The sequence below is a fragment of the Pseudophryne corroboree genome, chromosome 8 (genome assembly GCF_028390025.1).
Source record: "Pseudophryne corroboree isolate aPseCor3 chromosome 8, aPseCor3.hap2, whole genome shotgun sequence".
NCBI lineage: Eukaryota > Metazoa > Chordata > Amphibia > Anura > Myobatrachidae > Pseudophryne > Pseudophryne corroboree.
The window spans coordinates 249,919,505-249,934,905 of record NC_086451.1 but is presented as its reverse complement, the minus strand read 5'-3'; the positions used below and the strand labels follow the sequence as shown (position 1 = coordinate 249,934,905).

Genomic DNA, 15,401 nt, shown 5'->3' with positions numbered 1-15,401 from the left:
TAATGCACATGATTTATTAATATTTCTGAATCAGTATCTTATTACCATCAAATACAGACTAATGAGCCTAATGATAATAGTCTGTCCAAAAATTCAAGACAAAAAGAAGCCAGTTGGCAAGTTATCTAAGGCGTTCTTAGCTGCACAAAAGCACAATCAAAACAATTAAAGACAATGGTAGACTATTTGTACCCAGATTTAACATCTGCTGCCAATAATGCACTGGTACACGTTGTAATTAGACTTATGATATCATTCTGTTTTCAAATTAAAGTTGTTAAAAAAATCTTCAGAGAACAATTCCGGCTATGGTGGATAGGCAGAGGAAGAAAATAGCCTTTGCAGAAAGAATATGATAGCTAAAGTAAAACTCCTATACAACACACTGAAAGAGAGATTAAATAATTCATGTAATAATCACACTCAGGTGCCTAACGCTGGGTACACACCTGAGCGACATATCCACTGACCCACTGCCGCGATGACAGAGCGGCCAGCAGGTAAGACTACACATGGGCATCTAAGTTTTCCCACCCAGTTGTGATGCTAGGCCCTGCAGCCAGTGAACAGGTGGTTTGTGGGTCACCCATAAACACACCCAGACATGCTGATATATCAGCATTGGCTGCTCTGCAGGGTTGACATGATATGTCTGTGAACTTTGCTGTTCGCAGACATATCAGATGTACACACCTGCTGATGACCTACAGATACAGGTTGAGTATCCCTTATCCAGAATTCAAAATCCCATATTTATGGTTCCCCTACTGAGATAATCTATACAATATCTATATGTACACATAATATATATGTCATTATCTCAGTAGGGGACCATAAAAATGTGGGCTTTTGAATTCTGGATAAAGGATACTCAACCTGTATATCATTTGTCGCTCAAACAAATGATATATCCATATGGTGTGTACCCAACTCCCTAACGTTGCAGAAATGATTCTGAAACCTGACAGAATGATACATTGAAATGTAAATGAAAAGCATGTCTAGTCATTGTCAGAAGCCTACCGTACCACCTACTGAGATTTGGGCTATAAGCATCACTTCATCATTGCTTTGCTTGAGGAGTTACATATAAAGCAGGATACAGGAAAGACAGTATTCAGGAGTTAATCACTTAACTCCAAACCCTCTTCGTAATCCGCACCCCCCCCCCCCCCCCCCCACAAAAAAAAAACAACAAAAAAAACACTACCACCTATGCACTTAAAAAAATAATAAAACAAATGGTCTATCGCAACACAAATGTTCCAAGGCATTACACAATAGCCTACCTGTTAAGTGTTCCAAATAGTAACGGTAAAGTTTGCACTGTATTGCCGTTAACCGAACTGCTAAAACATACTCGTGCTTTGGTGGTAAGAACTTTGTAAGAGCTGTGTAGTCTCTTCTCTAAAATGTAAAACAAAATATACAATAGTATAATGAAAGGTTTAACAAGAAATCTTTATCTCTATACAAAGCCAAACCCATGTCCCAACGTCACTGTGGTCACCCCTTGGGGCCGATTCAATTGGGGTTTTTTTGCAGCAGTCATTAGATGGCATTCGATGGCAGCAATTCAATTGTTCTGCTGTTAGAGCATCCAGTAGCAGCGCAGGACACTTTCTCACAGCCTGCTGTTGTGCAAGAAAAAAGGGGGGCATCTAAAATCCCACGGTTTTAGCTGCTTTAGGCGGCTAAACTCGTTGTTTGGGCGCAACATGCGCTATATGCATGTGCGCCAAAACCACAATCGAATAGTGACAACTGTTTGAGTATCTAAACCAGAGGTTCTCAAACTCGGTCCTCGGGGGCACACACAGTGCATGTTTTGCAGGTCTCCTCACAGAATCGCAAGTGAAATAATTAGCTCCACCTGTGGACCTTTTAAAATGTGTCAGTGAGTAATTAATACACCTGTGCACCTGCTGGGTTACCTGCAAAACATGCACTGTGTGTGCCCCCGAGGACCGAGTTTGAGAACCTCTGTTCTAAACAGTCCCGTTAAGACAGGATTTTTAGACGCCCAAAACAATTTAGTCAGCCCCTTTAATATTTGTTTCGGTTGTAACTCTAACCGATAAACAATTCTCTAGGGTCTCTCTGTTCGATACGTATTTTGTCATAATGAATTAAGACCCTTCTTGGGTAAAAATAGAAATCCTTTTCTCCGAGTCCGTAAAGGATACTGGGGATCCATTCAGTACCATGGGGTATAGATGGGTCTACTAGGAGCCATGGGCACTTTAAAGAATTTAATAGTGTGGGCTGGCTCCTCCCTTTATGCCCCTCCTACCAGACTCAGTCTAGGAAACTGTGCCTGAGGAGATGGACATACTTTGAGAGAAGGATACATAAAAGGATAGTGGTGAGATTCCGAACCAGCACACACAAACAAGAGGAAAGCCATGCTAACCAAACTTGGAACAAAAACAGCTGAATCAAACAAAACTTAACCAAGCAATCGCGCAGGAAAAATGAAACACCGGGCGGGCGCCCAGTATCCTCTACGGACTACGAGAAAAGGATTTACCGGTAGGTAATAAAAAATAAGATTTTACTCACCGGTAAATCTATTTCTCGTAGTCCGTAGTGGATGCTGGGGACTCCGTAAGGACCATGGGGAATAGACGGGCTCCGCAGGAGACAGGGCACTCTAAGAAAGAATTAGGAATACTGGTGTGCACTGGCTCCTCCCTCTATGCCCCTCCTCCAGACCTCAGTTAAGGAAACTGTGCCCGGAAGAGATGACATTACAAGTCAAGGATTTTGGAATCCAGGGTAAGACTCATACCAGCCACACCAATCACACCGTATAACTTGTGATAACATACCCAGTCAACAGTATGAACAACAACAGAGCATCAGACAAACCTGATGCAACCATAACATAACCCTTATTTAAGCAATAACTATATCCAAGTATTGCAGAAGAAGTCCGCACTTGGGACGGGCGCCCAGCATCCACTACGGACTACGAGAAATAGATTTACCGGTGAGTAAAATCTTATTTTCTCTAACGTCCTAGTGGATGCTGGGGACTCCGTAAGGACCTTGGGGATTATACCAAAGCTCCCAAACGGGCAGGAGAGTGCGGATGACTCTGCAGCACTGAATGAGCAAACACAAGGTCCTCCTCAGCCAGGGTATCAAACTTGTAGAACTTTGCAAAGGTATTTGAATCCGACCAAGTAGCTGCTCGGCAAAGCTGTAATGCAGAGACCCCTCGGGCAGCCGCCCAAGAAGAGCCCACCTTCCTTGTGGAATGGGCTTTTACTGATATTGGAGGTGACAATCCAGCCGCAGAATGAGCCTGCTGAATCGTGTTACAGATCCAGCGAGCAATAGTCTGCTTTGAAGCAGGAGCACCCAGCTTGTTTGATGCATACAGGATAAACAGCGAGTCAGTTTTCCTGACTCCAGTCGTTCTGGCTACATAAATCTTCAAAGCCGTGACTACATCTAGTAACTTGGAATCCTCCAAGTCACGAGTAGCCGCAGGCACCACAATAGGTTGGTTCAAATGAAAAGATGACACCACCATTGGCAGAAATTGCGGACGAGTCCGTAATTCTGCCCTGTCCATATGGAAAACCAGATAGGGGCTTTTACATGACAAAGCCGCCAATTCTGACACACGCCTAGCCGAAGCTAAGGCCAATAGCATGACCACTTTCCACGTGAGATATTTTAACTCCACGGTCTTAAGTGGCTCAAACCAGTGAGATTTCAGGAAACTCAACACCACGTTAAGATCCCAAGGTGCCACTGGTGGCACAAAAGGGGGCTGAATATGCAGCACTCCCTTTACAAACGTCTGAACTTCAGGTAGAGAAGCTAGCTTTTATGAAAGAAAATGGATAGGGCCGAAATCTGGACCTTAATGGACCCCAATTTTAGGCCCAAAGTCACTCCCGACTGTAGGAAGTGAAGGAAACGGCCCAGCTGGAATTCCTCTGTAGAGGCATTCCTGGCCTCACACCAAGCAACATATTTTCGCCGTATACGGTGATAATGTTTAGCATTCACGTCCTTCCTAGCCTTTATCAGCGTAGGAATAACCTCATCCGGAATCCCTTTTTTCTACTAGGATCCGGCGTTCAACCGCCATGCCGTCAAACGCAGCCGTAAGTCTTGGAACAGACAGGGCCCCTGTTGCAACAGGTCCTGTCTGAGAGGCAGAGGCCATGGGTCCTTTGTGAGCATTTCTTGCAGTTCCAGGTACCAAGTCCTTCTTGGCCAATCCGGAACAATGAGTATTGTTCTCACCGACCTACAATCTGCGCGAAAACTTCTTGATGAAGTCCCCCCTCTCCCGGGTGGAGGTCGTGCCTGCTGAGGAAGTCTGCTTCCCAGTTGTCCACTCCCGGAATGAACACTGCTGACAGTGCTCTTACGTGATTCTCCGCCCATCGAAGAATTCTGGTGGCTTCCGCCATCGCCACCCTGCTCCTTGTGCCGCCTTGGCGGTTTACATGAGCCACTGCGGTGATGTTGTCTGATTGAATCAGCAGCGATTGGTTGCGAAGCAGGGTCTCCGATTGACTTAGGGCGTTGTATATGGCCCTTAGTTCCAGGATATTGATGTGAAGGCAAGTCTCCTGACTTGACCATAGCCCTTGGAAACTTTTTCCCTGAGTGACTGCCCCCCACCCTCGGAGGCTTGCATCCGTGGTCACCAGGACCCAGTCCTGAATGCCGAACCTGCGGCCCTCGAAAAGGTGAGTACTCTGCAGCCACCACAGGAGACACCCCCTGGCCCCGGGGGATAGGGTGATTAACCGATGCATCTAAAGATGTGATCCGTACCACTTTGTCCAGTAAGTCCCATTAGAAGGTCCTCTCATGGAACCTGCCGAAAGGATTGGCCTCGTATGATGCCACCATCCTTCCCAGGACTCGAGTGCAGTGATGCACTGACACCTGTTTTGGTTTTAGTAAATTCCTGACCAGTGTCACGAGCTCCTGAGCTCTCTCTATCGGGAGATAAACCCTTTTTTGGTCTGTGTCTAGGATCATGCCTAGGAGAGGCAGACGAGCTGTAGGAACCAACTGCGACTTTGGAATATATAGAATCCAGCCGTGTTGCCGTTACACTTCCAGAGAAAGTGATACGCTGTTCAGCCACGGCTCTCTTGATCTCGCTTTTATGAGGAGATCGTCCAAGTACGTGATAATGGTGACACCTTGCTTCCGCAGGAGCACCAACATTTCCGCCATTACCTTGGTGAATATTCTCGGGGCCGTAGAGAGACCAAACGGCAACGTCTGAAATTGGTAATGACAATCCCGTACCGCAATTCTGAGGTACGCCTGATGATGTGGATAAATGGGGACATGAAGGTATGCCTCCTTTATGTCCCAAGTCACGATATAATCTCCCCCTTTCAGGCTTGTAACGACCGCTCTTAGCGATTCCATCTTGAACCTGAACCTTTTCAGGTATATGTTCAGGGATTTTAAATTCAATATGGGTCTGACCGAACCGTCTGGTTTCGGGACTACCACATGGTCGAATAACCACCCCCTCCTTGTCGAAGGAGGGGAACCTTGACCACCATCTGTTGAAGATACAATTTGTGAATTGCAGTTAACCCTGCTTCCCTCTCGTGGGGGGAAGCCGGCAGGGCTGTCAGTGAGGAGGCCTCTTCTCAAAGTCCAGCTTGTATCCCTGAGACACAATATCTATTGCCCAGGAAACTAACAGGGCGTGAACCCACTTGTTGCAGAACTTACGAAAGTGTGCCCCCACCGGGCCTAGCTCTGTCTGTGGAGCCCCAGCGACATGCGGTGGATTTTCATAGAGGCCGGGGAGGACTTCTGTTCCTGGGAACTAGCTGTGTTGTGCAGCTTCTTTCCTCTGGCAAGAAAGGACGCACCTCGGACTTTCTTGTTTCTTTGTTCGAAAAGCTGCATTTGATAATGACGTGCTTTCCTAGGCTGTGCAGGAATATAAGGCAAAATATCAGAATTACCAGCTATAGCCGTGGAGACCAGGTCCGAGAACCCTTCTCCACACAATCCTCAGCCTTCCATATGCCACTTAAGTTGGCATCATCTGTCCATTGCATATTCTACAGGACACGTCAAGCAGAAATCGACATAGCTTTGACTCTAGGACCCAGTATACTCATGTCTCTTTGGGCATGGTTGATTATATATATCTCTTAAGACAGCATCTTTAATATATATACATATCTCTCTATATACATAAATATATATATATATATAAATATATATATATATATATATATATATATATATATATATATATATATACACACATACATGTTGAAAATCAGCCCGGCACTCTGTTTGTAGTCCAAATTTTGCCCCGGTGCCTCCAGTATCAGAATCAATAAAAGAAAAAAAGAGTCTGCGGCACTCAAGGTCTTATCAAAAGGCTGATTGTTATTGAAACATCAAAAACAAATATATTTGTATTTGTTTTTGATGTTTCAATAACAATCAGCCTTTTGATAAGACCTTGAGTGCCGCAGACTCTTTTTTCTTTTATATATATATATATATATATATATATATATATACACATACTAGGTTCTCAATTTCTGCTGATAAGGTACCTGTCCACGCCGCCCCAGCGCTATAAACACATGCCGACACAATCGCCGGTCTGAGTAGTGTACCAGAATGTGCACGCTATCTGCAGGATCCCTGAGAATAGCTAGGGCTACCTTCTGGGCAAACGTGACACCCTAGGGGAAGATTCCCATCACATCCTGGCCCTAGTGGGGAAAGGATACTGCCTGAGAATTCTTTGTGGGAAGCTGCAGTCTCTTGTCTGGAGATTCACGCTCTTTTTCCTCATGAGAGGAGGGAAATTTACCTCCGCTTTCTCCCCTTAAACATGTGTACCCTTGTGTCAGGGACAAATGAGTCATCAGTGATATGCAAATCATCTTTTATTACAATAATCATATATTGAATACTTTTCTGCCATTTTGGCTGTAACTTTGCATTATCGTAGTCAACACTGGAGACAAACTCCGTGTCGATATCAGTGTCTATTATTTTGGATAGTGAGCATTGTGAGACTCTGAAGGTCTCTGCGACATAGGGACAGACATGGGTAGATTTCCTGTCTGTTCTCTAATCTTTTGTGCAATAAATTCACCTTAGCACTTACACATATCCAAACAGGTGTCGGCGTTGTCGACGGAGACACCCTCTCACACACATATTAGCTCCATCTCCTCCTTAGGGGAGCCTTTTCTCAGACATGTCGACACACACGTACCGACACACCACACACACAGGGGATGCTCTATTTGAAGACAGTTCCCCCACAAGGCCCTTTGGAGAGACAGAGAGTATGCCAGCACACACCCCAGCGCTATATGACCCAGGAATCACACAGTAACTTAGTGTTAACCCAGTAGCTGCTGTATATTGTTTTTACGCCAAATTTATGTGCCCCCCCTCTCTTTTTCACCCTCTTCTATCGTGCTTCTGCAGGGGAGAGCCTGGGGAGCTTCCTCTCAGCTGAGTTGTGGAGAGAAAATGGCGCTGGCGAGTGCTGAGGAAGAAGCCCCGCCCCCTCAGCGGCGGGCTTCTGTCCCGCGATTTTGTGTAAAAATAATGGCGGAGGCTCATGCATATTACAGTGCCCAGCTGTATATATGCCCTATTTTGCCAGGAGGTACTCAATTGCTGCCCAGGGCGCCCCCCCCTGCGCCCTGCACCCTACAGTGACCGGAGTGTGTGGGTTAGTGTGGGAGCAATGGCGCACAGCTGCAGTTCTGTGCGCTACCTCATATGAAGACAGGAGTCTTCTGCTGCCGATTTTGACGTCTTCTTGCTTCACCCGCCGGCTTCTGTCTTCTGGCTCTGCGAGGGGGATGGCGGCGCGGCTCCGGGAACGGACGACCAAGGTTAAGTTCCTGTGTTCGATCCCTCTGGAGCTAATGGTGTCCAGTAGCCTAAGAAGCGCAACCTAGCCGCAGTTAGTAGGTTTGCTTCTCTCCCCTCAGTCCCACGTAGCAGAGCGTCTGTTGCCAGCAGAAGCTCTCTGAAAATAAAAAACCTAACTAAAATACTTTATTAGCAAGCTCAGGAGAGCTCACTAAAATGCACCCAGCTCCGTCCGGGCACAGATTCTAACTGAGGTCTGGAGGTGAGGCATAGAGGGAGGAGCCAGTGCACACCAGTAGTCCTAATTCTTTCTTAGAGTGCCCTGTCTCCTGCGGAGCCCGTCTATTCCCCATGGTCCTTACGGAGTCCCCAGCATCCACTAGGACGTTAGAGAAATCCTATTTTCTCCAACGTCCTAGAGGTTACCAAAGCTCCCAAACCGGGTGGGAGAGTGCGGAGATTCCTGCAGCACTGATTGACCAAACTGAAGGTTGAACTTGTAGAACTTTGCAAACGTGTTTGAACCTGACCAAGTAGCTGCTCGGTATAGCTGTAAGGCAGCGCCGCGGGAAGCCGCCCAAGAAGAACCCACCGACCTAGTAGAGTGGGCCTGTAAAGATTTTGGAATCGGCAAGCCTGCTGTGGAGTAAGCATGCTGGATAGTGAGCCTGATCCAGCGTGCAATAGACTGCTTTAAAGCAGGATTCCCAATTTTATTGGGATCATCGAGAACGAACAGCGAGTCGGATTTTCTGTGACGAGCTGTTCTCTTTACATACACCTTTAAAGCCCTCACAACATCCAAAGACTTTGAAGTAGCCAAGGTGTCAGTCACAGCCAGAAACCCCAACAGGTTGGTTGATATGAAAAGCTGACACCACCTTAGGATGAAACTGCTGACGAGTCCCGAGTTCAGCTCTGTCCTCATGGAAAATTAAGTAGGGACTCTTGTGAGACAACGCCCCTAGCTCCAACACACATCTTGCTGAGGCCAAGGCCAACAGTGTGACGGTCTTCCACGTAAGATACTCTAGGTCAACCTCCTGTAACGGTTCAAATTAGTCCGATTGGAGGAACTGCACCAAATTTATATCTCAAGGTGCCGTGGGAGGCACAAAAGGAGATTGGATGTGCAGAACACCTTTCAAGAACGTCTGGACCTCAGGGAGAGAAGCCAATTGTTTTCTGATAGAAAATGGACAAGGCTGAAATCTGGACTTTTATAGAGCCCAGACACACCCGACTGCAGAAAAGGCAGGAAACGTCCCAGCTGAAACTCCATCGCACAATATTTTCTGCTCTCACACCAGGAGACTTATTTCTTCCAAACACGTTGGTAATATTCGGACGTTACCCCCTTCCTGGCTTGGATCATAGTCGGGATAACCTTGTTAGGGATGCCCCTCCTGAGTAGAATCAGTCGTTCAACTTCCCTGCCGAGACAAGTCTTGATCCACGAACGGGCCCTGTTGCAGAAGATCCTCGCAAAAGGCTAGAGGCCACGGATCTTCGATTATCATCTCGAGACAATCCGCGTACCAGGCCCTTCGAGGACAGTCCAGAGCAATGAAGATTGCTTGAACCTTTTCCCTTCTTATTCTTTTCAGAATTCTTGGGATCAGAGGAAGTGGAGGAAACACGTACACCATCTGATAGAGCCATGGAGTCGTCAGAGCGTCTACCGCCACAGCTTGCGGGTCTCTCGACCTGGAACAATACCGCTGGAGCTTCTTGTTGAGACGAGAGGTCATCATGTCGTTTTGCGGACATCCCCATCGGCTTGTCAAGCACCCAAACACCTCCGGGTGAAGGCCCCACTCCCCCGGGTGCACGTCGTGTCTGCTGAGGAAGTCTGCTTCCCAGTTGTCTACTCCCAGAATGCATAAAACGGGGTATTGATGCTAGGGACGAGAGTATTAAACTCCCGTTATATAAATCACTAGTGAGGCCACATCTTGAATAGTGTACAATTCTGGGCACCGTACTACAAAAAGGATATCCTGGAGCTAGAAAAGGTACAGAGGAGGGCGACCAAACTAATTAAGGGCATGGAGACGATGGAATACAAAGAAAGGCTTGAAAGACTAGGCATGTTTACATTGGAAAAGCGGAGACTAAGAGGGGATATGATCAAGATCTACAAATATATAAGGGGACAATACACAGAGCTTGCGCGGGACCTGTTTTTGGTTAGATCAACACAGAGGACTCGTGGACACTCGCTCAGGTTAGAGGAAAGGAGATTCCGCACAATACGGCGTAAAGGCTTTTTCACGGTAAGGACAATACGTGTTTGGAATTCCCTGCCCGAGGGAGTTGTAATGGCGGAATCTGTCAACACCTTTAAGAATGGGTTAGATAAATTCCTAATGGATAAGGATATCCAGGGGTATGGTGCATAGACATGCATTAAAGTTACTATAAATAGGGATAAAATGCAACGGCTGACAGCAGCATCAGTCAGAAATTTGTCAAATCATCATGCATAGGAGACCACAAATAGGTTGAACTCGATGGACAATTGTCTTTTTTCAACCTCAGATACTATGTTACTATGTTACCGCTGACAACGCCACAGCGTGTTTTTATGAGAATTCTTGACACCTCTGACATTGCTGCTCTGCTTTTCATTTCGCCCTGTCGGTTTATGTACGTTACTGCAGTCACATTGTCCGACTGGACCTGAATGGTCCGATCTTGGAGAAGATATGAGACCTGCAGAAGGGCGTTGTAGATTGCCCCGAGTTCCAGAATGTTGATTGGAAGGAGGACTTCCTGACTTGACCATCTTCCTTGAAACCGCACCCCCTGGGTGACTGCTCCCCAACCACTGAGGCTTGCGTCCGTGGCTAGCAGAATCCAATTTATAATCCCGAACCGTCTGCCCTCGTTTAGGTGAGAAGTCTTTAGCCACCACAGAAGGGAAATCCTGGCCTTTAGCGACAGATGGATCATCTGGTGCATGTGAAGATGTGATCCGGACCATTTGTCCAACAGATCGAGCTGGAAGGGTCTTGCATGAAACCTTCCGTACTGAAGAGCCTCGTAAGAGGCCACCATTTTCCCCCAGAAGGCGAATGCGTAGATGCACCGATATCTGGACATCCCGAACAGTCGACTGGATCACCAGAGCTTTTTCCAATAGAAGTAAAACTTTCTGCGACTGTGTCCAGTATCATTCCCAGAAACGGGAGCTTCCGAGTTGGCTCTAAGTGCAATTTCGGAAGATTTAGAATCCATCCATGATCCAGGAGTAGTTTGGTTGTGAGGCCAATGCTGTTCAACAACCTCTCCCTGGACGGTGCCTTTATCAGAAGATCGTCCAGGTACGAAATTATGTTCACTCCCTGCTTGCGAAGAAACATCATCTCTGCCATCACCTTGGTGAACACCCTTGGTGCCGTGGAGAGACCAAAAGGCAGGGCCTGGAACTGGTAGTGACAGTCCTGCAGTGCAAATTGTAGATAAGCCTGGTGAGGAGGCCAGTTCGGAACGTGAAGGTACGCATCCTTGATATCCAGGGACACTAGGAATTCCCCCTCCTCCAGACCTGAGATCACTGCTCTCAGAGACTCCATCTTGAATCTAAACACTCGTAAGTTCGGGTTCAACAATTTTAGATTCAAAATCGGCCTTACCGAACAGTCCGGTTTCGGTACCACAAACAAGTTGGAATAATATCCCTTATTTTGGAGATGAGGTGGAACTGGAACAATGACCTGAGAGTGTAACAGTTTTTGAATGGCATCCTGTAAGGTTATACTTGCCTCTTGTGAAACTGTTAAGCCTGATTTGAAAAATCTGTGAGGTGGGAGCTCCTGAAACTCCAGTCTGTAGCCATGGGAAATAAAATCTATGACCCAGGGATCCTGGCATGATGTTGTCCAAATGGGACTAAATTTTTTTAGTCGGGCTCCCACCTGCCAGTCTTCCAGGCAGCTCGGTTCACCGTCATGCTGAAGGCTTTGAGGAATCAGAGCTGGAGCTCTGTTCCGGAGAACCGGCAGTTGCTGGTTTGCCCTTAAACTTGGCAGTCTGAAAGGACTGTAGAGTAGGTCCCAAGTAGGCCTTTCTGGTTGGGGGAGCTGCAGAAGGAAGATATGTAGACTTACCCGCAGTAGCTTTGGAGATCCATTGGTCTAGTTCGTCTCTAAAAATAAGGCCTCTCCTGTGAAGGGTAGGCCTTCCATGCCTTTCCTAGAGTCCGCAGTCCACTGACGTAACCATAAGCCCCTGCATGCTGACACTGCCATAGCAGTGGTGCGGGCATTAAGCAAACAAACTTCTTTTATGGCTTCCACCATAAAATTTGCAGAGTCCTGTATATGTTGCAGGAGTAAAACAATCTCCCCCCTAGAATCCAGCCCCTCAATTAGGTTACCTGACCATTTAGCAATGGCATTAGTAACCCACACACATGCTATAGTGGTTCTCTGGGCCACCGCAGCAGCTGTGTACAAGGATTTGAATGTAGTCTCAATTTTACGATCAGCCACATCTTTCAGGGAGGCTGCACTAAGGACAGGTAATACAATTTTTCGTGACAACCTGGACACTGATGCATCCACTATCGGTGGACTTTCCCATTTTTTCTTATCCTCAGGAGGAAAAGGAGAAGATGAGAGTAACCTTTTAGGGATTTGAAATTTATCAGGATTAACCCACGGTTCTTCAAACAGGGTATGACTGAGGACTTCTTTTTAACATTAAAATAAGATTCTTTACATTCCTCTGCCACCTTATCATGAATTTGCAGAACATCTCTGATAGCTTCTAAGACAGCCTCTATTCCCTGTGACAGAGAAGCGTCCCCCCCTTCTGAATCCACCTCCCCCTCCTCCATGTCTGACCCCTCAGCGTCAGAATCAGATTGCAGGATATGGGCAGGAGTTAATTTTTGTGGACAAATGGCAGGGGACTGAGACGCTTGTTTGGGGACTGAGTCTCTATTCATAATCTTATCCACAGACTGTCTTAAGTATTGCGTCTCTCTCTCATAGCGGGACAATTTATTAGAGATAATAGAAATTATTCCTTTAATGGAATCCAGTCATGCTGGTTCAGACCCACTAGTCTGAGAAGGTGCACTACACTGAGTACATAGTAGTGAGCTCCCTGGGGAAGAGGAACACTCTGCCGAACATGAAACACACTCTTTGCCTTACATATTGTAAATGTGACAGCACACACACACACACACACACACACGAAAGGTTAAAAGCACAATTAACCCATAAAGAGCCCTTCCAGGGAGAGAGAGTATGTTGGAGCCAGCACACTGCGCCCTTGTTGCTAATGCCAATCCTAGCCGGGTCGAGGACTAAGTACCCAGATTGGGGATTTAGTACACTAAAAATCCCCCCCCCCCCCTGCTATGACCCCCTTGTACCGCTAATGTAATCTGGAGTCACACCGGAGGGGCTGCGCGTCCCTGTCAGTCAGCGTCTGTGTCCCCTGCAGAGGGAAAATGGCACTGGTGAGCTGCTGGATCCACCCATAGTGAAGCCCCGCCCCTTCAATGGCGCACTGCCTTTCTGCTTTTTTTATACTGGCTGAGGTGATTTTGTGCTTAAAATGGAGACAGATCCGTTTTAATGCTTTGAATGCCAGTGTGGGTACTCTGTACAGTGTACTGAGACGCAGTTGTGTACTGAGTCTGGAAACGCATCCCGCCCCGGTTAGAAGCCTTGCGGCTCTGTTAGGGGTGGTGGCGTGCTGCGGGAATGTACGCTCGCCGTGGTGGGGCTTGCGAATAGTTCCTTCAGGAGCTAGTGTCCTGTCAGCGGGGAACGGGACCATTAACCCTTCAAGAGGTTGGGCTGTCCCTTCCCCCAAGTCCCACGAAGCAGGCAGGCTGGTGCCATCCAGTCCTGCCTGAAAATAACAAACACATAAAATAAATGCAGAAAACTCTTCAGGAGCTTCCATAAGCGTGACCGGCTCCTCCGGGCACATTTGCTAATCTGAGTCTGGTAGGAGGTGCATAGAGGGAGGAGCCAGCCCACACTATCAAATTCTTAAAGTGCCCATGGCTCTTAGTGTACCCATCTATACCCCATGGTACTAAATGGATTCCCAGTATCCTTTAGGACGTAAAAGAAATATTAGGAACAGTTATCCAATTTGAGAGAGTTGACAATGAAATCTTGGCTTAAGTAATTACCCTAAAACAGGGGAAAGTTATTAGAACTATAGTAGGAAAGTAAAAGCAGATGTTTTGATACTATAGCTCATGCCACCTATTTTCACAGTTGTAAAAAAAAAACAACGAAGATTTTTGATGTCCACAAAAAAATCCTGTTAGCTTATTGATAATGGACACCTGATTTAGCAAGCCGTGATCTGCTGAATGCCTACCTGCACACATCCAGCTAGCATCTCATACAGAATGTGCGCACGTTTCTTCATCACTCGGACATCTACCATGGTGGAGTCTGCACACTGGCCATTCTGTATAGGATTTATAAAGCGATTCCGGAATTCCTTGGTAGAACCAAGTAAGTTTTCCTTAATGAAATTAACCATGCAGTGATCTGAGAAAAATAAGCACACGTGTTAGGTGTTACTTAATGCTGATGATTCTAAGAACCACAAGGCTTTAAAGAATTTTGGTCAGAACATAATAATCAAAGCAAGACTAGAACAATATAATACATGTAAGAGAAGAAACTACTTACATTCCACTAGATTATTTTGAAGTGGAGTCCCTGTCAGAATTATTCTTCTCTTTGTCCTTACGGAATTCATAGCCTTAGATATAGCAGAGGCTTCATTTTTAAGAATATGTCCTTCATCACACACAACAAAGTCAGGACCTGGACATGGCATGGAAAACACAGATCGTAAACGCACATCATCAAGCAACTGCTAATGTTACCTGTCCAAACTGCATCTAAATTAATAAACTGATGCCATAATGCATTATAACAAAACATGATGTGCAAACTGGGTGTATTATGCAAAATGTACAAAATTATTTTATAGCTAAGTTTTACTGGAATAATTGTAGAAATAAAAAAAATTATGTAAACCTGGTAAAATAAATTTGATGTACATACTGAAATTGAACTACATTTACAGCCTTGATTTCATAAAACTCATTTTACAATGTAATGGAATGAACTATTTGAATCTCTTCTTTAAATAAGCTAAAACCATTAATTTCATAATCATCGAACAAATGTCAAGTGCTGCAGTGCTTCTAAAGGTTACGCTGCCACCTGCAGGCTGTAGTAAACCACACAATAACCTATTCAGTAAACACACCAGTTCCTAGGAATGGATTTGATTGGAGATTTGATAGCCATGGGGTTCTTAAACTGTGTGCCACGGCACTCTGAGGTGGTACTCTACGGCGCTGTGATTCAAAACAGTTTGGGAACCATTATGTTAGCCAATCAACATTGTGCGATTGTCACAACACTGTACCCATGCAGATAAATAGATCATATAAAATTAATACATACTAAAAATGTGCGCCATCCCCTGTGTTTTGGTTCTAATTCATTATCGGGTTTTGGTTTTGCCAAAAG

At 45.9% G+C, this 15,401-nt stretch overlaps 1 protein-coding gene across 2 annotated transcripts in view; it reads right to left on the bottom strand.

The window, feature by feature from the left end:
• ATRX (ATRX chromatin remodeler) overlaps positions 1-15,401 on the bottom strand; it is a 561,376-nt gene that overhangs the window by 138,902 nt on the left and 407,073 nt on the right. For both annotated transcript variants that reach the window (XM_063937173.1, XM_063937174.1), the window contains 3 exons: positions 14,547-14,684; positions 14,227-14,402; positions 1,298-1,407 (listed from right to left, as the gene is read on the bottom strand). In XM_063937173.1, the coding sequence (XP_063793243.1) occupies positions 1,298-1,407; positions 14,227-14,402; positions 14,547-14,684 (424 nt within the window). The remainder of the gene's footprint in view (positions 1-1,297; positions 1,408-14,226; positions 14,403-14,546; positions 14,685-15,401) is intronic.